At 46.1% G+C, this 25,353-nt stretch overlaps 2 protein-coding genes across 2 annotated transcripts in view; both read left to right on the forward strand.

The window, feature by feature from the left end:
* LOC311110247 (fatty-acid amide hydrolase 2-A-like) overlaps positions 1-3,084 on the forward strand; it is a 13,083-nt gene extending 9,999 nt beyond the window's left edge. Inside the window, exons 8-11 of the mRNA XM_084188782.1 lie at positions 105-224; positions 332-443; positions 1,569-1,757; positions 2,083-3,084. Coding sequence (XP_084044908.1) covers positions 105-224; positions 332-443; positions 1,569-1,757; positions 2,083-2,312 — 651 coding nt within the window. The 3' untranslated portion in view covers positions 2,313-3,084. The remainder of the gene's footprint in view (positions 1-104; positions 225-331; positions 444-1,568; positions 1,758-2,082) is intronic.
* Positions 3,085-4,371: 1,287 nt separating this feature from the next.
* On the forward strand, positions 4,372-25,102 carry LOC311110246 (dual specificity testis-specific protein kinase 2-like). Its single transcript, XM_084188781.1, has 10 exons — positions 4,372-4,536; positions 5,138-5,827; positions 14,661-14,782; positions 15,277-15,325; positions 15,707-15,853; positions 15,999-16,081; positions 16,429-16,519; positions 16,826-16,909; positions 21,454-21,540; positions 21,711-25,102. The coding sequence occupies exons 2-10, from the start codon at positions 5,642-5,644 to the stop codon at positions 22,983-22,985; spliced, it is 2,124 nt and encodes a 707-aa protein (XP_084044907.1). The 5' UTR covers positions 4,372-4,536; positions 5,138-5,641; the 3' UTR covers positions 22,986-25,102.
* Positions 25,103-25,353: the final 251 nt, after the last annotated feature.

Consider the following 25,353-nt stretch of genomic DNA (forward strand, 5'->3'; position numbering starts at 1 on the left):
GAGAGCAAGGGAGGGAGGGAGAGAGAGAGAAAGGGAGGGAGGGAGGGAGAGAGAGAGAGAGAGAGCAAACATTAGATCATTCAGTGTCACCATGTCTTCCACAGGTGGTGGAGCGTCTGGAGGCAGACCTGGGGGTCAACGTTCAGCAGCTGAAGATCCCTCAGCTCAAATACTCCTTCCAGATCTGGAGTGCCATGATGGGAGCCCCAGGGAAGGATGGAAAGGTGTGTGTGTGTATATATTTGTGTGTTTTTGCTTGTCTCTGAGTGTATGATGAGTGCTTGAATGTATAATATTGTCTTAATCGTCTGTATGCCTGTTCCTCCAATAGCAGCCCACGTCATTTGCAGAGCTGATGTCTGACCATGGGAAGAAAGTGTGGCCTCTATGGGAGATGGTTAAGTGGACTGTGGGACTCTCCAAGCACACCATGGCTGCCATAGGTGTGTGTGTGTTCATGTAATGTTTATGTGATGGTTTAAGTGTATGTAGTAGCTCCCCTACCTCTGTCCCTCACTCCCTCCTCCCCTACCTCTGTCCCTCACTCCCTCCTCCCCTACCTCTGTCCCTCACTCCCTCCTCCCCTACCTCTGTCTCTCACTCCCTCCTCCCCTACCTCTGTTCCTCACTCCCTCCTCCCCTACCTCTGTTCCTCACTCCCTCCTCCCCTACCTCTGTCCCTCACTCCCTCCTCCCCTACCTCTGTCTCTCACTCCCTCCTCCCCTACCTCTGTTCCTCACTCCCTCCTCCCCTACCTCTGTTCCTCACTCCCTCCTCCCCTACCTCTGTTCCTCACTCCCTCCTCCCCTACCTATGTCCCTCACTCCCTCCTCCCCTACCTCTGTCTCTCACTCCCTCCTCCCCTACCTCTGTCTCTCACTCCCTCCTCCCCTACCTCTGTCCCTCACTCCCTCCTCCCCTACCTCTGTCCCTCACTCCCTCCTCCCCTACCTCTGTTCCTCACTCCCTCCTCCCCTACCTCTGTTCCTCACTCCCTCCTCCCCTACCTCTGTTCCTCACTCCCTCCTTTCCTCTTTTCTCTCTCTCCCCTTCTCCCCTCTCCCTTGTCAACTATATCATGTTGTCTGTAACTGTTGATAATGTAGTATTGTCTTTAATTTAACTCTGTGCTCTTGAATGCGGGGCACATTCCTGTAAATTAAATATCCAGAACCCACCCAGTTGTATACTGTATGTCAGATTGGGAGTGTGATGGTACATACAAATGACAGCTCTCTCTCTGTCTCTGTCTCTGCCTCTGTCTCTGTCTCTGTCTCTGTCTCTGTCTCTGTCTCTCTCTCTCTCTCTTCTCTGTCTCTCTCTCTCTCTCTCTCTCTCTCCCTGTCTCTGTCTCTGTCTCTGTCTCTGTCTCTGTCTCTCTCTCTGTCTCTCTCTCTGTCTCTCTCTCTCTCTGTCTCTGTCTCTCTCCCTCTCTGTCTCTGTCTCTGTCTCTGTCTCTGTCTCCCTCTTCTCTCTCTCTCTCTCTCTCTTTCTCTCTGTCTCTTTCTCTGTCTCTGTCTCTCTCTCTCTCTCTCTCTCTCTCTCTCTCTACCTCCTCCTCCCTCAGGTCTGGTCCTGGTAGAGATGTTCCAGCGGTCCCAGCCCACCCAGTTCATCCTGCAGCAGAAGGAGTCTCTCCAGAAGGACCTGGAGGAACTGTTGGGGACAGACGGGGTGCTGCTCTACCCCTCTCACCCCCACCTCGCCCCCAAACACCACCACCCCCTCTTCACCCCCTTCAACTTCTCCTACACTGGTCAGTGGTGCTTTAGCTAGCTTGGTCTCATGACACTACACTGGCCAGTGGTACTTTAGCTAGCTTGGTCTCATGTCACTACACTGGCCAGTGGTACTTTAGCTAGCTTTATCTCAGTGTACTTTGGTTGAGGGTAGGTAGTTTACAGAGCTAGCCTCGTATGAGCTTTTCCTGGTCAGGAAAATATCTATCCCTAAATGATGACAGGCCTTGCCTGAGAATGTAGAGAGATAGGGCCCAATTTTGAATAAAGTACAGATATACTTTTTTGGTGTCCACATTTAAATCAGCTCTGACACTGTACCCTTCCCTCCATCCCTCACAGGTATCTTTAACATTCTTGGTCTTCCGGTGACCCAGTGTCCGTTGGGGCTGAGCACGGAGGGTTTACCCTTGGGGCTGCAGCTGGTGGTGGGGAAGCAGCAGGACCGTCTCTCCCTGGCCACCGCTGTGTTCCTGGAGAAGACCTTCGGAGGCTGGAGAGACCCAGGGAGCATCGCCACTGTCACCACCCAGCTAGATACCTGCCGCGGGACAGCAACGACCACATCGTGAGATGTTTATTCTGAGATGGATGAAAGTCCTAGAAGACAAAAGAATGTATGCACAGACACAGAAAGGCACACACTCACACACTGTCCCTTTGCACATGCTCTCCTGTCAGTCATCCAGCCTTTTCATTCATTCTTTAAGAACAGACTATCACTAGGTTACTGAGTCACCCGTCCACTACAGTATGTCTGTTCTGTCTTCGTCACAAAGTGTCCTATTCTTGTCCAAAGAGCCTTTATGTGTCCAATCGTTGTGTGTTCCTGGGTGTGTCCCAAATGACTCCCTACATAGTGCACTACTTTTGACCAGAGCCCTATGGGCCCTGGTCTAAAGTAGTGTACTATATAGGGAATAGGGTGCCATTTGGGACGCAGTTTCTGACTGTCCGACGGCTATATGTTGCGTCAGGGGGGTTTAGCGTAATGTCCAATAAAGGTTTTCTCTCTATACACTGTATTTGTCCACAACTAAAGAGACGTTGGAACCTTATTGGAGAGAGAATGTATTATGAGAATGTAATTATGTCATGTATTATCGTGTAGTCCATGTTAAAATGACGGGCATTGAAGGGTGATGTAATATACAACATCTCTTATATGATTGGCACTTTTTAAACAAGTTAAAAGCTTAACATGTATCTACTGTATAAAGAAAAGTGCATATTGTGATCATTTGAAATATCTTTGTGATAATGTTTCATATTAAATGTCAATGGTTACTGTCCTACTACAATTATGCCAGAACAAATATTATAATAAAATGCACATTATACTGAGGACAACATTGTATTTTGTGTGTTTTTGACATTTTCTATGTGAAACTGACCATTATATTTCCCTGTAGCAGCAATGTTACAGGCTGGTTTCCCGGACACAGATTAAGCCATTGAGCATGCTTGTAAATCCAAGAGTGGCCTTAATCTGTGTCTGGGAAACCGACCCACAATCTCAGAAATGTAGGCTAATCTTTTCTGCTGTCAATGTGTCTTCTCCAATTTCACCACCAGGGGGTGTATTTGCTCCAATTACATTTTATCAATAGCATAATGGCCAGTTGTCATTAAAAAGCTTGTGTGCTGTTCAGATCTATGAATGAGAGAGAAATGGAGAACCTGAGCTAGTCGATTAAGTCTCTGTTTTTGTATTCTATTTGGTTCCTGTGACTGAATCATCACAGATTGGAGTGTTGCGCATCAGAATGAAATCACGCAATGATGTCATCATTCACCACGCACACACCAGTCCCATAATAAGATGCCGTCATCACTCAGGGCCGTGGAATTATGCCGCCTTCAGAACTACTGGGAACTCGGAACTGCGAACTCGGAAATCTCCGACTTCCGACCTATGTGCGTTCAAAACAACTGGGAACTCTGAAAAAACGAGCTCCGACTGGGATAAATCTTTCTAGACCCAGTTGTTTTTTACGCGGCATTAGAATTCTATTTCATTCTGAGCTGTCAGACTTTGATGTGCTCATTACAAACTGACGTGGATGGTCGGGGGAATTTGTCATGGTCAGAAGGATAATGTTTTGCATCCTGGTGGAAGCTATGGTGCTTTTGTTTTGTCCTGTCGCCTAAGGTTTTTATGTGCAAAGATAAGCAAAAATGCAGCCTATACAGAAGCGCATTGTTTTGAATGGATAATGAATGGTGTCCACTGACATCCCAACAGTTAAATATGCAATAAAATATGTTTTATTAAAATGAGCTTGCCAATTCTGCAACTTGCTTTAATGTCAATAGTATGAATTTGCTTAGAAACATATTGATTTCCATAATCTTTAATCTGACCGTAGGTTTGCATATCTGCAGTATTGTGTGCTCATCATCGGGGTTTTCAGCGAGGGGCACCATTTCTCCCAGTTCCAGCGTGTACAGTAGAAGCATGTCAGTGTCACAGTGTAGCAGAATAATACAATATTAGAAAGAAAAAAAATGTCATTGCAGTGACACTTCCGCTTCACGTTCTTTTCTCTCAGGCCCCGCCCCGTGTCTCGTCCAATCAGAGAGCTCGTTTAGAAGCGGTTCTAGAGAACGTTATCATTATGGTCAAGAGATCGACGGCACCGGGGATCAGACCAAGAAACGGATCAAAATCCACGGTAGATTTACCGTCGATAGACCATCTGAAGTTATTGCAACGATCGATTATTCGGTAGTGACTGTTTTGATCGAGAGGCCGACACAATTCCTACATCATCCGATACTGCTTTGCAAAGACAGGTAAACCGTTGAATATCCGGCTATTATAGCGATCATCCAGGCAGCAATCCCCCGGTAATGAATTTACGGTTGTATTCTGAGCGAGCTCTTCCATTATTACCGTTACAGAGATCTCAAATCGATACATGTGCAATACGGGGTTCTCAACGTCTGATGGAAAGTGCAATCAAGCTCGTTTTATTTAGCTGATCTGTCTTGCAGCAATTTATCATTTCGCTGTTTGTCAGCTTAATTCATCAGCTGTATTTATCAAGGGGAGGGGAGCGAGTAGCTGAGGGCATGGCTTATCGCCTCACAAGGTGATTTAGTAGCGGCCGTCTGCTACAGCGAGAGCAACATTGTATCCCATAAACACCCTGTAGGATCGGGAATATTGATAGGCTACAATGTAGCGAGTGTTGATTAATTGTAGCCGATCAGATTCAGAATAGGCTATTGCAATGAGGTGGTGCTGAAACATGCACATTCATTGCCATCGACAAATTAACAAGAGCTGACTATATTTCAAGGTTTTCCCTTTGACCTGGATGATGACAACAGATCACTTCATAAACTATAGCAAATAGGCTGTTCTTAAACGACTTCCTTCTCTCCCTGACAGTGACAGCTGTGGCCTTTTTGCATGAAGCAATAGGCTCCATCGCCGCCAGGACGAGCCAGCACCGACTGAGAGACATCGTGGTAGGCTGGCTATAGGAGAAGAAACCGGCTGCATGCACCTCCGCCCCCCTCCTCCTCCACGGTCGGCAGCGACAACGGTACCGTTCAGTGCCTGCATCATCCGTTAACGAGATGACGAAGTGAACCAAGCCTCCTCACGCACCGAACGCTGGATTCCGCAAGACGACTGAATGAGTAGAGAGAGAAAGGGAGACGAGCTGATGGCGATGCTGATCTAGTGAGGAGAAGGGAAAGCCTATGCATTTTCACGTTTGATTTATCAGGACCTTAACAGCCGACACGTGGTCTCTATCGGGGTTTCAACAACCAATTAATCCCCTAGCACGAGGGAGGACGTTTGTCATTCCGATAAAATGGGAACCACGCGTGGATCCCGGACTGCGGTTTAAACGTGCCCGTGTTTCTCTATGAAAGCACCGCTGTGATGGAGCACGACGAAAGTAGCGACCTGGAAGCTGCTAAGGAGCCCCTGCTCCACCGTATTCACGCGCCCAATCGGATCCGGCCATCGTCTTACCGGGCACTGCGGAGCGCTGTTTCCAGCCTCGCGCGCATCGATGACTTCGTCTGTGAGAAGATCGGGTCTGGGTTCTTTTCAGAGGTCTTCAAGGTGAGTCTTCAATCCAGATTATTATCAAAACCAGTTCTTTCATCACTGTATGATATTCTATTGCAATGTTTAATATATATATATATATATATATATATATATATACAATCCCAAATGTATAGCCTCATTGAATGCAGCATACTACTACTTCTGCCATGAGCCATGAGGTCTGAACCTTGATGGCACAGGGAGTAGTAGTGTTCCCACCCTTTAACCAGGGGCATCACCTCCTCAAGTCCAGCTTGCTAGTTGCTACACAAGGTTCATCATAATATACAGGTATATATGTCACACACCGGAAAATATGTTGGGCTATTGAAGGCAGATATCGTAACATTGTTGTCCTCAGTATAGATGACTGACCACCTGAGAGACACATGTCATTAGTAAAGCCCTTGATCATGACTCTCAGTTCCATTACATTACACATAAACTATTGGATGAAGGCGTCTTCTGTAGGGGGCAGTCTTGTTAACCGCTATTTCCTGGTTGCAAAAATTCTAATAGTTCGCCTAATTTCCGTTTGTGACAAAACAAGCACTCAGTGTAGAGAATCATTGTACCATCTAAACCGTTGTGAAATATATTTTAAATTACCACAAAATTGTATTTTCAGCTGTTTGAAGCTCGTGACAAAACCGAAAGTAAAAGATGCAAAAACGAAACTTAATAACGGGAAGCATAGAAATCCGCACATAGAACAGATCTACAGCTTCTTAGACTTGCGTTCAATGTGAATGAAAAATCTATAACTCACTTTTCTATGTGAATTTGTCGGGTCACCCCAAAAAGTTACATATTGCAGCTTTAACACCCATCGCTTGCTGTACGGTTTAGGAAGCATAAGGACCTCCTTATCAGCGAGCAATTATAATAATAAAAAGGTTAAATTGATACACACCTTTATTGGGTTAGGGTTCTGGCTCCCACATGGCCATATATCCATGTTACAGCGCTTGTTTACCGGAAAACGGACGGAAGACGAGTTCCCTACCTGTACTATTTAACTACCAACACCTGTGTGTAAATGGAAGACTGACGCCACAAACGGTGTTGTCACTGAAAATATACTGTCGGCTGCAACTGTGTTAAAACAGTGTACATTAAGTGTGCATTTGAAATTATTTTTGATGTGACATGAAAGTAAAGGGATTTATGTTTCTAGAACCGTACCGCAATTGAGAATCGATTCACGTTTAGATGGAGTATTTGGCTGCCAGAGCCAATTCGCCTCTAAACAGAACATGTATTAAGGCCCTTGGACTATAAGGAGTAACGGTAGGCTCTTTAGTCCATTATCCGGCTACTAGCAACATCCATAGCTGTAGCTTAGCCTATACAAAATATACAAACTGGATCTAGCCTACTTCTTAGTGACCGCTTCAGTATACACTAACAAAAGGTCTCGACATGACAAAAGAGGTGTGAATCGCTCAGGTAAACACAGAACACACACATGCACACACACACACACACACACACACGTACACACACAGAGCACACACGTGTACATCACAGCACACACACACACACAGAACACATACACGTAGGCTACATCACCATTGATGGAGGACCACTATCTCCATAAATCAGTGAATATGATCTTGGACCTAAGGGTGTGTTTGGTTGTGGGTGTGTTTATATGCATGGGGGTGTGTGTATACTGTATGTCTCCCTCTGTAGTGTCCTATGAGGGGGCTCCAGCACCGTGCCCCTGCCCTGCCAGGCAGGTGTGTGTCTCAGTGTGTCAGAGAGGAGGAGAGGACTGTGTGATTACAGGAGGACAGGTCAATCTCACTGCTCAGACTAAGCTGATTACCTCTCCGCCTGTGTGTGTTTCTGTGTCTCTGTATGTATGTGTGTTTACAGTGTGTGCATCTTCAAATTAAACTATAACAACTTCACTGTGAACTGAAGGTGTGATGGTGAGCACATCAGTGTGTGTTTGTTTTCAAACCCCAGGGTCAATGGCTGTGGTATAAATGCAAATGCCCATGTCGTTACATCTCCCACCACCACCGCAGACTATTAACATGACAGTCAATTTGTTCGCTGGGCCACGATACAGTACATTGACTGATGCACAACATCAAAGTGTTCGCTGGGCCACGATACAGTACATTGACTGATACACAACATCAATGTGTTCGCTGGGCCACGATACAGTACATTGACTGATACACAACATCAATGTGTTCGCTGGGCCACGATACAGTACATTTACTGATACACAACATCAATGTGTTTTCTGGGCCACGATACAGTAAATTTACTGATACACAACATTGATGTGTTTGCTGGGCCAAGATACAGTACATTTACTGATACACAACATCAATGTGTTCGCTGGGCCACAATACACTACATTTAGTGATACACAACATCAATGTGTTTGCTGGGCCACGATACAGTACATTTACTGATACACAACATCAATGTACAACTCTGCTTAGGCTAATATAGGCCTATAGAACAGTCAAATGACCATGCATTAAAATCATTAGATTCCTGAGCCCCAGTATGGTATTTGCCTATGGTGAAAGCATTTATTGTTTTCTATATTGGCCAGGTCTACATTCCATTGTGCTTAATGATCTTTAGCGCTTCATTCTCTAAGCTCTGATCTCCCCCCCCCCCTCTCTCTCTAGTTAGGTGGGTCTGATCTCCCCTCTCTCTCTCTATCTAGTTAGGTGGGTCTGATCCCCCCCCTCTCTCTCTCTAGTTAGGTGGGTCTGATCTCCCCTCTCTCTCTAACTAGAGAGAGAGAGGGGGGGGATCAGACCCACCTAACTAGAGAGAGAGAGGGGGGGGATCAGACCCACCTAACTAGATAGAGAGAGAGAGGGGAGATCAGACCCACCTAACTAGATAGAGAGAGAGGGGGGAGATCAGACCCACCTAACTAGATAGAGAGAGAGGGGGGAGATCAGACCCACCTAACTAGATAGAGAGAGAGGGGGGAGATCAGACCCACCTAACTAGATAGAGAGAGAGGGGGGAGATCAGACCCACCTAACTAGAGAGAGAGAGGGGGGAGATCAGACCCACCTAACTAGAGAGAGAGAGAGAGAGGGGGAGATCAGACCCACCTAACTAGAGAGAGAGAGAGAGAGAGGGGGGAGATCAGACCCACCTAACTAGAGAGAGAGGGAGAGAGGGGGGAGATCAGACCCACCTAACGAGAGAGAGAGAGAGAGAGAGAGAGAGAGGGGAGATCAGAACCACCTAACTAGAGAGAGGGGGGAGATCAGACCCACCTAACTAGAGAGAGAGGGGAGATCAGACCCACCTAACTAGATAGAGAGAGAGGGGAGATCAGACCCACCTAACTAGAGAGAGAGAGGGGGGGGGGGGGAGATCAGACTCACCTAACTAGATAGAGAGAGAGGGGAGATCAGACCCACCTATCTAGTTAGGTGAGTCTGATCTCCCCCCCCCCCCCTCTCTCTCTCTAGTTAGGTGGGTCTGATCTCCCCTCTCTCTCTATCTAGTTAGGTGGGTCTGATCTCCCCTCTCTCTCTAGTTAGGTGGGTCTGATCTCCCCCCTCTCTCTAGTTAGGTGGGTCTGATCTCCCTCTCTCTCTCTCTCTCTCTCTCTCTCTCTCTCTCTCTCTCTCTCTAGTTAGGTGGGTCTGATCTCCCCCTCTCTCTCTCTCTCTAGTTAGGTGGGTCTGATCTCCCCCCTCTCTCTCTCTAGTTAGGTGGGTCTGATCTCCCCCCTCTCTCTCTATCTAGTTAGGTGAGTCTGATCTCCCCCCCCCCCTCTCTCTCTCTAGTTAGGTGGGTCTGATCTCCCCTCTCTCTCTATCTAGTTAGGTGGGTCTGATCTCTCCTCTCTCTCTAGTTAGGTGGGTCTGATCTCCCCCCTCTCTCTAGTTAGGTGGGTCTGATCTCCCTCTCTCTCTCTCTCTCTCTCTCTCTCTCTCTCTCTAGTTAGGTGGGTCTGATCTCCCCCCTCTCTCTCTATCTCTCTAGTTAGGTGGGTCTGATCTCCCCCTCTCTCTCTCTCTCTAGTTAGGTGGGTCTGATCTCCCCCCTCTCTCTCTCTAGTTAGGTGGGTCTGATCTCCCCCCTCTCTCTCTAGTTAGGTGGGTCTGATCTCCCCCCTCTCTCTCTATCTAGTTAGGTGGGTCTGAACTCCCCCCTCTCTCTCTCTAGTTAGGTGGGTCTGATCTCCCCCCACTCTCTCTAGTTAGGTGGGTCTGATCTCCCCCCCCTCTCTCTCTCTCTCTCTAGTTAGGTGGGTCTGATCTCCCCCTTCTCTCTCTATCTAGTTAGGTGGGTCTGAACTCCCCCCTCTCTCTCTCTCTCTCTCTCTCTAGTTAGGTGGGTCTGATCTCCCCCCTCTCTCTCTCTCTAGTTAGGTGAGTCTTATCCCCCCCCCCCCCCCTCTCTCTCTAGTTAGGTGGGTCTGATCTCCCCCCTCTCTCTAGTTAGGTGGGTCTGATCTCCTCTCTCTCTCTCTCTCTCTAGTTAGGTGGGTCTGATCTCCCTCTCTCTCTCTCTCTAGTTAGGTGGGTCTGATCTCCCTCTCTCTCTCTCTCTGTCTCTCTCTCTAGTTAGGTGGGTCTGATCTCCCCCCTCTCTCTCTCTAGTTAGGTGGGTCTGATCTCCCCCCTCTCTCTCTATCTAGTTAGGTGGGTCTGAACTCCCCCCTCTCTCTCTCTAGTTAGGTGGGTCTGATCTCCCCCCCCCTCTCTCTCTCTAGTTAGGTGGGTCTGAACTCCCCCCTCTCTCTCTCTAGTTAGGTGGGTCTGAACTCCCCCTCTCTCTCTCTCTAGTTAGGTGGGTCTGAACTCCCCTCTTTCTTTCTAGTTAGGTGGGTCTGCAAATACAGTCCAACCTTTCGTTTGTTTGCACACTTCAGTTTGTCTTGGATAACAGCCTTGATTTCCTTCCTCTGTAGGTTAGTGACATCAGCTATGGGTGGAACTGGGTGTGTTTTATTTTGTACTCGTGTGTGTGTGTGTGTGTTTGCACTTCCCAGTATGTAAAGGTTGTACTTTGCTTCCAAATGGTGTTATCATCATACTGTCAGAGTGGGAAGTGTTTATTCAGTTAGTCATAAACCTGAACTTGGAGATTAAACATTTTAAAAGGTTAAATATGTATTATGACCTCATGCATAGTGTGGGGCAACATCCTTTATAACAGACATCAACGACAATAGAATTCAAATCTGGCAAGGCTGACACGATTGGCTCTTTCAAATTTACGCCCTCCACTGACGCTTGCGAGAGAGACTAAGGGGACTTCTCTGACCAGCATCCCATTGACAGCCCAACTAGCCAACATCTAAATGTTACCCTTACCTTAATCCCTAACCTTAACCAAACACCTAACCCTATCTTAACCTTCATTTTAACCAATCAACATAGGTTTGCTGGTCATCCACGTCCCTTTAGTTTTTCCAGAGGCATGCTCAAACTGCAATTGGAACGCGCCAGTGGAAACAGTCTTGGTGGATTAGCATTTTGTTGTCGTTGATTTCTTTAAGCAGGAAGTTGTGCACCACACAGTGATTGGAATAGGGTGATATTTGGGAGGAATACTATGTTTAATGCTGTTCACTAGACCTGATTCTCAACTTGCCATATGCATCACATGAGTGACTCTCTTGATCAATGACACAACTCTCATGCCGTCAATAGTTAATATTCACCAATCGTTTGATTGGCTTGTCAACATCCTGTTCTTGCATCATTCACCATGCATGATTGATTAGCCTCCCGAGTGGCGCAGTGGTCTAAGGCACTGCATCGCAGTGCTAGCTGTGCCACTAGAGATCCTGGTTCGAATCCGCGACCTAGAGACCCAAAATAATGTATGCACTCACTAACTGTAAGTCGCTCTGGATAAGAGCGTCTGCTAAATGACTAAAATGTAAAATCTAAATTAGAATACAGGTCAATGATACTAAAGCTGACACTGTTTTGCATTGGTCTTTGCAATGGAAATAGTTTTACAGCCCATGTTTTAGTCCCACGTCATATGGGTTTACATTTTAATAGTTGACGGATGTGTTTTTGCTTGAAAGTGTTTGAGGTTGTGTGTATACTGATGTGCGTGTGTGTTTAAGAGGCTGAGACTATCTTGTCTGTCTGTGATGTCAAAGTGCTGGCACCCTGGATTTGTGCAGATCAAGAGGGCTGATGGGAAATCCAGAAAGCCTATTAGTGTTATGTTCATCTATTCTAAAATTAATTTCCATTCACAATCCTATTTTTCCTAACCCTTACCATAACCTTAACCTGTAACCCTAAACCTAACCACTACCCCCTTACCCTAATTCTAACTCTAATTGTAAACCTAACCCCTAAGCTTAAAGTAGCCTTTGAATATCCTTTGTCCTCATGGGGATGTGGTCCCCACAAGGATAGAAGAACCAACCCACACACACACACACAGTCTGACAGGTGCAGATGCACAATGCCACACATAGGTCTACAACCAATCATTGACCCATAGGTCTACAACCAATCATTGACCCATAGGTCTACAACCAATCATTGACCCATAGGTCTACAACCAATCATTGACCCATAGGTCTACAACCAATCATTGACCCATAGGTCTACAACCAATCATTGACCCTAACTCATGTCAAACGCTAGTACTTATATAACACTTACAAACTAATGGCAACTAACACGCAACACATCCACCACCTCTTTCTCTTCCCCCATTCTCTCCCTCCCTCTTTTACACACACACACACACACACACACACACACACACACACACACACACACACACACACACACACTACCAGATCTACTATGATGTATCTCCTCACCTCTGGTCTGTCTGCCTGTAAAGCTCCTCTCTCCATGTTAAATCATCCTGCTGCTCCATCAGTAAATACTGTAGAGACAGTTCTAGGTGCATTTTCAACGAGGAATGAAATAGAATTGACTTCAGGTAGAAGTTTCCATAGCCCTAAGCACTGATCTAGGATCAGCTGGCCCTCCTCAAACCCTATACTAGACCAGTAAGGGGGGGAAATTCTAAACTGATCTTAGATCAGTATAGGAAGAGGCAACTTCATCGTACTCCAGGGTTGTGTTCCTATCCCACCTGGACAAGAGAAATACCTATATGTAGGAATGCTGTTCATTGACTACAGCTCAGCCCTCAACACCATAGTACCCTCCAAGCTCATCACTAAGCTCAGGGCCCTGGGTCTGAACCCCTCCCTGGGCAACTGGGTCCTGGACATCCTGACGACGGGTCGACCCCAAGTGGTAAAGGTAGGCAACAACACCTCCGCCACGCTGATCCTCAACACGGGGGCCTCACTGGGGTGTTTGCTCAGCCCCCTCCTGTACTCCCTGTTCACCCATGACTGCGTGGCCATGCAAGTCTTCAACTCAATCATCAAGTTTGCTGACGACACAACAGTGGTAGGCCTGATTACCAACAACAATGAGACAGCCTACAGGGAGGAGGTGAGAGCCTTGGCGGAGTGGTGCCAGGAACAGAACCTCTCCCTCAACGTCAACAAAAGGAACGAGCTGATCGTGGACTACAGGAGACAGCATAGAGAGCAGGGCCCCATCCACATCGACGATCCACAGTGGAGACGGTCAAAAGCTTCAAGTTCCTCAGCGTGCACCTCACTGACAACCTTAAAATTGGTCCCTTCACACAGACCGTGTGGTGTAGTCCCGTGTAGCTCAGTTGGTAGAGCATGGCGTTTGCAACGCCAGGGTTGTGGGTTCGATTCCCTCGGGGGGCCAGTATGAAAAAAAATATATATGCACTCACTAACTGTAAGTCGCTCTGGATAAGAGCCTCTGCTAAATGACTAAAATGTGAAGAAGACACAACAGTGCCCCTTCAACCTCAGGAGGCTGAAGAAATTCGGATTGGCCCCTAAGATCCTCACAAACTTCTATACATGCATCATTGAGAGCATCCTTCAGGCTGTATCACCGCCTGGTACAGCAATTGCACCGTCCTCAACCGAAGGGCTCTCTAGTGGTGCGGTCAGCCCAATGCATCACCGGGGGCACACTGGCTGCCCTCCAGGACATCTACAGCACCCGGTGTCACAGGATGAACAAGAAAATCATCAAGGACTTCAGCCCTCCGACCCACGGCCTGTTCACCCCGCCACCATCTAGAAGGTGGAGACAGTACAGGTGCATCAAAGATGGGACAGAGAGACTGAGAAACAGCTTCTATCTCCAGGCCATCAGATAGTTAAACAGTCACCACTAGCCTCCGCCCAGTACCCTGCCCTGAACTTTAGTCATTGCTCTAGCTAACACCCAGTACTCTACCCTGCACCTTAGAGACTGCTACCCTATGTACATAGTCATTGAACACTGGTCACTTTAATAATGTTTACATACTGTTTTACCCACTTTATATGTATATACTGTATTCTAGTCATGGCTCATCCTATATAACTACTGCTGTACACACCTTTTATATTTATATACTGTCCATAATGCCAAGTTCAAGTTAGTCCCTCCCTGTTTCTTTCCACTTTCTTCCATTTAGTTTCTAGTGAATACCACCCAGTCCTCTCTCTCACCTCATCTCTATGGTTGTCTAGTGAATACCACCCAGTCCTCTCTCACCTCATCTCTATGGTTGTCTAGTGAATACCACCCAGTCCTCTCTCTCACCTCATCTCTATGGTTGTCTAGTGAATACCACCCAGTCCTCTCTCTCACCTCATCTCTATGGTTGTGTAGTGAATATCACCCAGTCCTCTCTCTCACCTCATCTCTATGGTTGTTTCTAGTGAATACCACCCAGTCCTCTCTCTCACCTCATCTCTATGGTTGTCTGAAGTGGTGTTGCTCTCTGTCTCCCTCTGCAGGTGCAGCACAGGATCACAGGCCAGGTGATGGCCCTGAAGATGAACACTCTGGCCAGCAACAAGGCTAACATGCTCAGGGAGGTGCAGCTCATGAACCGGCTGTGCCACCCCAATATACTGGGGTATGACTAGACAGAAAGACACACACACACACACACACACATTGCATGTACAGTACATGTGTACAATGTACAACACATTCATGTACACACTTGGCTATGTGCGGTGCATATTGCACAACCACCATTTCACCCTCACTCAGACCCATTGGTAGTAGCACTGTGTTGTTGTCACAGATGGAACGGGTTAGTTATTAGAATCTTTGTTGTTGTTGTGTCTGTAGTAGTCTATCTTTGCTGTGGGTAGAACTTAAACCAACGCTCAACAGCACCCCCCCAAGGGAAAACACACAACTGGCTAGTATTTCTTTTTTTTTACTGCTAAATCTGGAAAGAAAGACAAACAGAAAACTAGCTAGTAAACTGCTGCAACCATTATCAGATAGAGGACAGACACACACAAACTCTCTTCAATGTTTAAGACATTGCATTGTTGTTTTTAGCAGTATATATGATGCATTTAGGATGTTTTCAAAGCTTTCCCTCTCTCTGCTCAGGTTCCTGGGAGTGTGTGTGCATGAGGGCCAGCTCCATGCTCTAACTGAGGTGAGCTCATCCTGATTCTGTCTCTCTGGGGGGAATCCTTGCGTTTTATCTTCCAGAGACAATAGTGTCCATAGGTAACAGAATTGGCTGCATGCATGGGCCATAGCAAGTAAGAAGAGACGGGTTGCATTCCATTTCAATTAAATTCTGCAAATGCCTGCAAAGAACATAGGCTAAGGCCTCTACAGAATATTAGGTCCTTACAATGCCTATGGAAATGTTTAACGTCTCAGGAACCACATCAATTTAGTGTAGGGTTAATGATCATGTAATATGTGCAGGCAGGCGTGCACAGAATCTGTGTGTCTGGAATGGACTCAATCTCATGAACTGTGTGAGGTGATTGACGCGTGTGTGTGCTGTTGTCATGGTTACCCACAGTACATCAACGGGGGTAACCTGGAGCAGCTGCTGGACAGTGACAGGTATCTGTCGTGGTCGGTGAGGATGGGCCTGTCTCAGGACATCGCCTGCGGGCTGCAGTACCTCCACAGCAAGGGCATCTTCCACAGAGACCTCACCTCCAAGGTAGGAGATAGTAGGATACAGGGTACCAGACAGACAGACACACAGTAACACATCCCTTCACTTTTTTGCATTAATTGTTCGTTTCATCACCCACTGACTCTCACATACACTCATATGCCCTCTCTCTCCTCTCTCTCTTTCATAGAACTGTCTGGTGCGCTGTGAGAATGGTGTGTTCACTGCAGTAGTGGGAGACTTTGGTCTGGCAGAGAAGATTCCAGACTACAGGTTAGTGCTGTGAGAAAGTCCCCCAGACTACAGGTTAGTGCTGTGAGAAAGTCCCCCAGACTACAGGTTAGTGCTGTGAGAAAGTCCCCCAGACTACAGGTTAGTGCTGTGAGAAAGTCCCCCAGACTACAGGTTAGTGTTGTGAGAAAGTCCCCCAGACTACAGGTTTGTGCTGTGAGAAAGTCCCCCACACTACAGGTTAGTACTGTGAGAAAGTCCCCCAGACTACAGTAAGACTATATGACTGGCTCACCATATTCCCACCATGACTGCACATATAACCTAGTCTAGATGAATGCAAGTCAAATACATTGTTGTACATTCTATTCTGTTTTCCTCTCCTGCAGTGACGGGGCTGATAAGCAGCCTCTGGCCGTGGTGGGCTCCCCCTACTGGATGGCCCCGGAGGTGCTGAGAGGGGAGGTCTATGATGAAAAGGTACTAACAGTACTCTACTGTTTCCTGGCTGCTATCTCATGATGTTATAAGAGTCATCTGATCCCAGTGCATAATGAGAGGAAGAAAACACAGTAATACAATGCAATAATACTATGTTATAATGCAATCTGGAAGGACAACTGTTACATTTCCCTTCTGTGTTTTTCTGGTTGTGTCTAGTGGGTCTTGTTAATATGTATGTTGCTAGCAAATGACCAGGCTCTTTCAAAGTGTATTATTGTGAATATTTCAAGTGAGATGTTATTTATCAGAGGTGATTGGCTGACTCTGACCTCTGACCCCTAGGTGGATGTGTTTGCCTATGGAATCATCCTATGTGAGATCATCGCCCGGATAGAGGCTGATCCGGACTTCCTACCTCGCACTGAGGTACACACACACACACACACACACACACACACACACACACACACACACACACACACACACACACACACACACACACAACCCCACAGTGTATAACAGGCACACAGTTAACCAATGTTTTTCCTTCTTAAATTACCCTAAATCAATGCTTTCATACTATCACACAAACTGACAGTGTATGAACAAACCCTTAATCCAACCCTTTCACCACCACAATACAACCCCAGTAGGTCTACTGCAGCCAAATAGCACCATATAACCATGCCTACTGCAGCCAAACAGCACCATATAACCATGTCTACTGCAGCCAAACAGCACCATATAACCATGTCTACTGCAGCCAAACAGCACCATATAACCATGTCTACTGCAGCCAAACAGCACCATATAACCATGTCTACTGCAGCCAAACAGCACCATATAACCATGTCTACTGCAGCCAAACAGCACCATATAACCATGTCTACTGCAGCCAAACAGCACCATATAACCATGTCTACAGCAGCCAAACAGCACCATATAACCATGTCTACTGCAGCCAAACAGCACCATATAACCATGTCTACTGCAGCCAAACAGCACCATATAACCATGTCTACTGCAGCCAAACAGCACCATATAACCATGTCTACTGCAGCCAAACAGCACCATATAACCATGTCTACTGCAGCCAAACAGCACCATATAACCATGTCTACTGCAGCCAAACAGCACCATATAACCATGTCTACTGCAGCCAAACAGCACCATATAACCATGTCTACTGCAGCCAAACAGCACCATATAACCATGTCTACTGCAGCCAAACAGCACCATATAACCATGTGTACTGCAGCCAAACAGCACCATATAACCATGTCTACTGCAGCCAAACAGCACCATATAACCATGTCTACTGCAGCCAAACAGCACCATATAACCATGTCTACTGCAGCCAAACAGCACCATATAACCATGTCTACTGCAGCCAAACAGCACCATATAACCATGTCTACTGCAGCCAAATGGCACCATATAACCATGTCTACTGCAGCCAAACAGCACCATATAACCATGTCTACTGCAGCCAAATAGCACCATATAACCATGTCTACTGCAGCCAAACAGCACCATATAACCATGTCTACAGCAGCCAAACAGCACCATATAACCATGTCTACTGCAGCCAAACAGCACCATATAACCATGTCTACTGCAGCCAAACAGCACCATATAACCATGTCTACTGCAGCCAAACAGCACCATATAACCATGTCTACTGCAGCCAAATAGCACCATATAACCATGTCTACTGCAGCCAAACAGCACCATATAACCATGTCTACAGCAGCCAAACAGCACCATATAACCATGTCTACTGCAGCCAAATAGCACCATATAACCATGTCTACTGCAGCCAAACAGCACCATATAACCATGTCTACTGCAGCCAAACAGCACCATATAACCATGTCTACTGCAGCCAAATAGCACCATATAACCATGTCTACTGCAGCCAAACAGCACCATATAACCATGTCTACTGCAGCCAAACAGCACCATATAACCATGTCTACTGCAGCCAAACAGCACCATATAACCATGTCTACTGCAGCCAAACAGCACCATATAACCATGTCTACTGCAGCCAAACAGCACCATATAACCATGTCTACTGCAGCCAAACAGCACCATATAACCATGTCTACTGCAGCCAAACAGCACCATATAACCATGTCTACTGCAGCCAAACAGCACCATATAACCATGTCTACTGCAGCCAAACAGCACCATATAACCATGTCTACTGCAGCCAAACAGCACCATATAACCATGTCTACTGCAGCCAAACAGCACCATATAACCATGTCTACTGCAGCCAAACAGCACCATATAACCATGTCTACTGCAGCCATACAGCACCATATAACCATGTCTACTGCAGCCAAACAGCACCATATAACCATGTGTACTGCAGCCAAATAGCACCATATAACCATGTCTACTGCAGCCAAACAGCACCATATAACCATGTCTACAGCAGCCAAACAGCACCATATAACCATGTCTACTGCAGCCAAACAGCACCATATAACCATGTCTACAGCAGCCAAACAGCACCATATAACCATGTCTACTGCAGCCAAACAGCACCATATAACCATGTCTACTGCAGCCAAACAGCACCATATAACCATGTCTACTGCAGCCAAACAGCACCATATAACCATGTCTACTGCAGCCAAACAGCACCATATAACCATGTCTTCTGCAGCCAAACAGCACCATATAACCATGTCTACTGCAGCCAAACAGCACCATATAACCATGTCTACTGCAGCCAAATAGCACCATATAACCATGTCTACTGCAGCCAAACAGCACCATATAACCATGTCTACTGCAGCCAAACAGCACCATATAACCATGTCTACTGCAGCCAAACAGCACCATATAACCATGTCTACTGCAGCCAAACAGCACCATATAACCATGTCTACTGCAGCCAAACAGCACCATATAACCATGTCTACTGCAGCCAAACAGCACCATATAACCATGTCTACTGCAGCCAAACAGCACCATATAACCTTGTCTACTGCAGCCAAACAGCACCATATAACCATGTCTACTGCAGCCAAACAGCACCATATAACCATGTCTACTGCAGCCAAACAGCACCATATAACCATGTCTTCTGCAGCCAAACAGCACCATATAACCATGTTCGGTGAACTATTCTTTTCCACTTTGACCCAGAAGATAAGTGCCATCCCTTCCCTTACTGCAAGTTATCACATGTAAATGCAGTGAAAGACTTGAATATTTAATCACTGCAGTGCAGGGCAGCAGTTTATTTGCATGTGAGGTTTAAAGAGGAACTGACAGCGTTTTAACTACTTTGCAGATATGAAACAAACAGACAATCATAATATCAGTAAAAAATATCAAATTCCCAGTTTATGCTACAAAACCAACCAGGTTTTAAACGTAGGTTCTATTTTACTCCAAATTCCATGACGTACACTAAGGCATTGTTGGCAGAATAGATGGATGCAGTTCAATGAATTAATATAATTCACCAATACATTGGTAGTCCAAAAAATATTACTATCAGGTTGTAAATCACAGCTGGCCTAGTACATTGTTTGCTGCCTCCACCCATTCAGGAAGCACTGTTTCGGTTTCAAAGGCTGGGAATTTCACTACAATCACAGACAGTGTCACCAGCAAAGCACCCCCACACCATAAAACCTCCTCCTCCATGCTTTACGGTGGGAAATACACATGCAGGGATTTTTTTATTTTATTTAACCTTTATTTAAGATCATCCGTTCACCCACACCCCGTCTCACAAAGACACGGCGGTTGGAACCAAAAATCTCCAATTTGGACTCCAGACCAAAGGACACATTTCCACCAGTTTAATGTCCATTGCTTGTGTTTCTTGGCCCAAGCAAGTCTCTTCTTCTTATTGGTGTCCTTTAGTAGTGGTTTCTTTGGAGCAATTCGACCATGAAGGCCTGATTCACACGGTCTCCTCTGAACAGTTGATGTTGAGATGTCTGTTACTTGAACTCTGTGAAGCATTTATTTGGGCTACGATTTCTGAGGCTGGTAACTCTAATGAACTTATCCTCTGCAGCAGAGGTATCTATGGGTCTTCCATTCCTGTGGCGGTCCTCATGAGAGCCATTTTCATCATAGCGCTTGATTGTTTTTGCGACTGCACTTGAAGAAACTTTCAAAGTTCTTGAAATGTTCCATATTTACTGACCTTCATGTCTTAAAGTAATGATGGACTGTTGTTTCTCTCTTGCTTATTTGAGCTGTTCTTGCCATAATATGGACTTGGTCTTTTACCAAATAGGGCAATCTTCTGTATACCACCCCTACCTTGTCAAAACACAACTGATTGACTAAAACGCATTAAGAAGGAAAGAAATTCCACAAATTAACTTTGAAGAAGGCACACCTGTTAATTGAAATGCATTCCAGGTGACTATCTCATGAAGCTGGTTGAGAGAATGTCAAGAGTGTGCAAAGCTGTCATCAAGGCAAATAGTGGCTATTTGAAGAATCTCAAATATAAAATATATTTTGATTTGTTTGACTTGTTACTAAATTATTCCATATGTGATATTTCATAGGTTTGATGTCTTCACTATTATTCTACAATGTAAAAATAAAGAAAAACCCTTGAATGAGTAGGCGTGTCCAAACTTTTGACTGGTAGTGTATGTAATTCTCAAACATTCTAAGAATTTATGAAAACGTGAAAATGACCATATCCAAGTGCTCGCTTGTCAGAAAATGTAAAACAAAAAATCAGTGTCATTCTTCCTGGGGGGTGTATATAAATAGATTTTAATAAGACTTCATGTTACTAAAATGCTGTCAGTTCCCCTTTTGAGTATACCTTTCCCAGTGTATGTCTCCATCTAGTGGATACTATGGAGAACTACAACACGTATGTTTTTTAAACCTAGTCAGACAAACTGATTGACAGCTAGTCGGCTACATAAGAAGATGATGATGATGATGATGATGATCCTCTGTGTGTGCAGGACTTTGGACTAGACGTGGATGCCTTTGAGAACCTGGTCGGTGACTGTCCAGCACCATTCCTCAACCTTGCAGTCCTCTGCTGCAATGTAAGATACAGACTGACAGACTGACATAATAATTGCATGCATCCATGACTCTGTGTACATACTTACTATAAATACATAGATTGACAACCTAAAACGACCATACATTCCAAAAAGTAGGCACTGTTTACACTCTTCCTGCTCCCCTCACTCTGTTTCTCCCTCTTTCTCAGATGAATGCAAAGATACGTCCCTCGTTCTCCGAGATAGTGGTGTTGCTGGAGGGGATGGAGAGAGGAGAGGAGGAGAGGAAGACGGTCATCCCTCTGGGTGATTATCTCTCCTCAGAACCCGCTACCGTCCACATCAGCCCCTACCGACGACGGAGTTCCCCCTGTCGCCCCGGCGACCAGCGGTTGTCACGGAGCCAGTCAGACATGCTTCCCCCAACGACGCCCCCTCTAGGCACCCCGGCACGGGTCAACCCTTTCTCCCTGCGGCAGGACCTGAACGGGGGCCGCATCAAGCTTTACGACACCCCCAGCAAGTCTGTCATCTCCCTGACCTTCACCCTCCCCCAGCAGCCTGACCCCTGCGCATCTCCCCCCCTCAGGGTGAACCTCTTCCTCCGCGGGCCCCCCCGACGCTGCCAGTCCCTCCCCTGCACCCCCAAGCAGGGGCACACCCTCGCCCTCCTCCGGGACCCCGACCTGCAGAGCTTGGGGAAAGAGGAGGTAGAGGAGGTGGAGAATGAAAGGAGGAAGGAGAAGGGAGGGATGGTGGAGGATGAAAGGAGGAAGGAGAAGGGAGAGATGGTGGAGGATGAAAGGAGGAAGGAGAAGGGAGGGATGGTGGAGGATGAAAGGAGGAAGGAAAAGGGAGGGATGGTGGAGGATGTGTCAGATGATTCAGGGCTGCCTCTGGAACTGGGCATGGTGTCTCTGGAAGAGGAAGAGGAGGAAGGTTTTTCTCTGGGGGAGCCTATGGACTGCAGCAGGTCTCCTGACACACTAGAGGGTGATGTCCCTACACCAGGGAGTCTTCTCCTACACCCAGCCTCGTCCTGTTCCTCCCTATTTTTGCAACCTAACGGCTGGGGTCACCCAGTCTCCAACGCCCCCCCCTCCCTCCCTCCTCTCCCCCGTCTGGACAACAACAACGGCTCGGCGACGGTGGTCGTCGGCCGTCCGACTGGCTGGAGGGCTAGTGGCTACCACGCCGCAATCCCGGGCCCCCCTGCTGGCCCCGCCTCTGAGCAAGATGAAGTCATTTCCTGTCCGAGCTGTTGTCTGATTGGTCTGAGCTTTCCGTCCGTGTGCATGAAGGGGGCGCCGACCCCTCGTCGCGTACCGCCCGGGCGACCCTACCGGAACCTCAACGGGGGCGGCACCGGTGAAGCATCAGCTGCCACGGCAACCAAGGGACTGCTTTGTTGCGGGTCGAATGGTCTCGTTCCTCCGACCGCGCCTTGCGTTCCTGGGCTGCCCCTACCGGAGGCACAGACTTAGGGAGGGCTCCCCCTAGTGGGCTGGCTGACCAACAACAACAACACCAGTGACATTACTGAGACTTTGACTGGTACTGTTCAGTGATGCTATTACTATTTATTATTACTATTAGGAACTGGGGAGCTGATGATGATGATGAAGATGATTACTACTACTACTACCTGAAGTGGTTGAACAGCTTGCCTTTGTGTGTGAATGAATTATTTTCTTCTAGTGTGTGTGTGTGTGTGTGATTGAGGATGTTGTGGGGACACTGGTGGTTGTATTGGGAGTAACAAGGGAGAAGCATAATGGGAAATCAGAAGTGATTATTAATCTGAGGTCTTATATATTGGTTGTTGACCTAGAGCCATTTGATAATTACAGTGTGTCACTGGTTTGTTCACTACTAATGATATTTCACTGGACTGGGTGGTGCTTGAGATTTGTATTGAATTCAAACAGGTGCTTCTTCTTCCCTCAAACCTCAAAGTTTTATTCCCATAACTCCCTAGATCCAGGTTTCCTCTCAGTGTGTGTGTATGTGTGTGTGTGTGTTTGTGTTTTAACAGCTCGTGTAACTTTGAAACAGCATGAAAAGCAATTATCCTAGTTGATTTACTTATTGTACTGATTATTCCACCCAAAGTTCTGTATGTGTGTGAGTGTGAGAGAGTGAGTGACTCACAAAATAACTAAAGTTCGTCCCCTGATGTCAGTTTTGAAATGTTAATGGTTCTCTGGTCATTTCCCTGTACCTGTGTGTGAGAGATTAGAGAACTGAGTGCAATAATTTAATATAAAGTGAGTTTACTAGTTGTTGTTTTTTACACTATTTATAAGAATCACTGCACTCTTGATTTCATAGGCCTGCTGGTTTCTTGACTGTTGAGGCTGACTGTCTGTATCTGAAATGGTACCCTAATACCTATGGGCCCTGGTCAAAAGCAGTGCACTAAATAGGAAATAGGATGCCATTTTGTCTGTCGTTCCCAGAGTTTAAGGTGTGTTTGTCTCCCTCTGCTGGCCTGGAGGACCCAGACAGACCAGGCCACTGTGGCTCACATGGCTGTGTCTCAATACTCTTAAATGGCTTCCTTTCCTCATACCCATTCCTTCTAGGAGAAGCTATATGTGACCAGACCAGGGAAAACTCCAAGCCTTAGTTATAGACCTGAATGTTTTCCTACTCATGTCACTTGGTCAGGAAAAGGTCCCAGCCATATTCATATCGTATCAACTGATATGAGGGGACTTAAAAAGTGTATGACTATATGGCTTTAGCTATTAACCTTTTTAACTAGTTCTAACCAGTTAATCTAGCTAGTGATCTCTAGCAGAGGAGGAGGAAAGATGAACCAGAGTATTGGGATGTAGCCGGTCTCACTGAACTGTGCTGGCCAGAGTCTCTTCAGTACTTCACTGTTTAAACAGCATGATTTACAGTCTGGACAAGTGTGTGCATCTATTCAAAGAATTCCATTCTGTTCTGTCCCGTATTGATGATGTCATAATGACAATGGTACGAACACCGACCCATATGTCCATGGAACGACCGAGTCAGGGAGTGTAATGCAAGTCATGAACAATCTTTTTTATAAGGCTGAGAATCTTGTCGATTTAAAACATATTTGATTGATAATACCAATAAATTAAAGCTGTCTTTAAATCACGTATGGAGCTAACTACTACACCCTTCTGCTGGCTGGGTTGTTGGTTGGTCTGTTGCTAGGTGAAATAATAATTTATTATGGATGTGACTCTGTTCTTATCTAGAAACAACCCTTCCCCCAAGATACTTGTAGAGATCTGAGATGATTTATAGGTTGAAGTGATATAGTGATAGCTCCACCTTGCCCTCTGATAGGCTAGGTGGAATTCCACCATATTGCTTAAACCTGTCCACTCCTCTCAGATCTCCACCAGTGACTCTAGGAAGGGGATAGTTAGGGGTTGTTTCTGGACAGGGCCTCTGCTGTTTCTACTAGAACCCTTCCTCTATATGCAAGGCTCTTCTGATTAGCGTTGTTACTGTAAGTATAATCATTGGGAATTACCAGCTTTAATAAACTGTCTTGATTATTTGTTATTTAAAGAAAATGTCCTAATTTGATTAAAAATGTGAACATTGAATGTAATATCTGTCTTGAGTTATCACATACCGACAGTATATGTACAGTATATAGACTACAGTATTGTTGATTACAGAAACAATGGTGGACATTTTGAGGAAAGTGGGGACAACAGACTGGGATAGGGAGTGATTGAATATGTCTGTAAACACTCATTGGTCAGTTTATTAGGTACACCACCCTGTTCATGAAAATGGTTCGCACCTACAGACAGTCATATGGCCGTGGCTTGCTATATAAAGCAGGCAGACAGGCAT

The sequence above is a fragment of the Coregonus lavaretus genome (assembly GCF_964263955.1).
Source record: "Coregonus lavaretus genome assembly, contig: SUPER_35_unloc_2, whole genome shotgun sequence".
NCBI lineage: Eukaryota > Metazoa > Chordata > Actinopteri > Salmoniformes > Salmonidae > Coregonus > Coregonus lavaretus.

What these genes read in the sequence shown, in the direction of transcription:
- LOC311110246 (XM_084188781.1), top strand. Translation starts at nt 5,642, where the DNA reads ATGGAGCACGACGAAAGTAGCGACCTGGAAGCTGCTAAGGAGCCCCTG. An exon ending in AGCTCCATGCTCTAACTGAG is followed by an intron (nt 15,326 to 15,706) that starts GTGAGCTCATCC and finishes GGTTACCCACAG; the next exon opens with TACATCAACGGGGGTAACCT. An exon ending in ACAGAGACCTCACCTCCAAG is followed by an intron (nt 15,854 to 15,998) that starts GTAGGAGATAGT and finishes TCTCTTTCATAG; the next exon opens with AACTGTCTGGTGCGCTGTGA.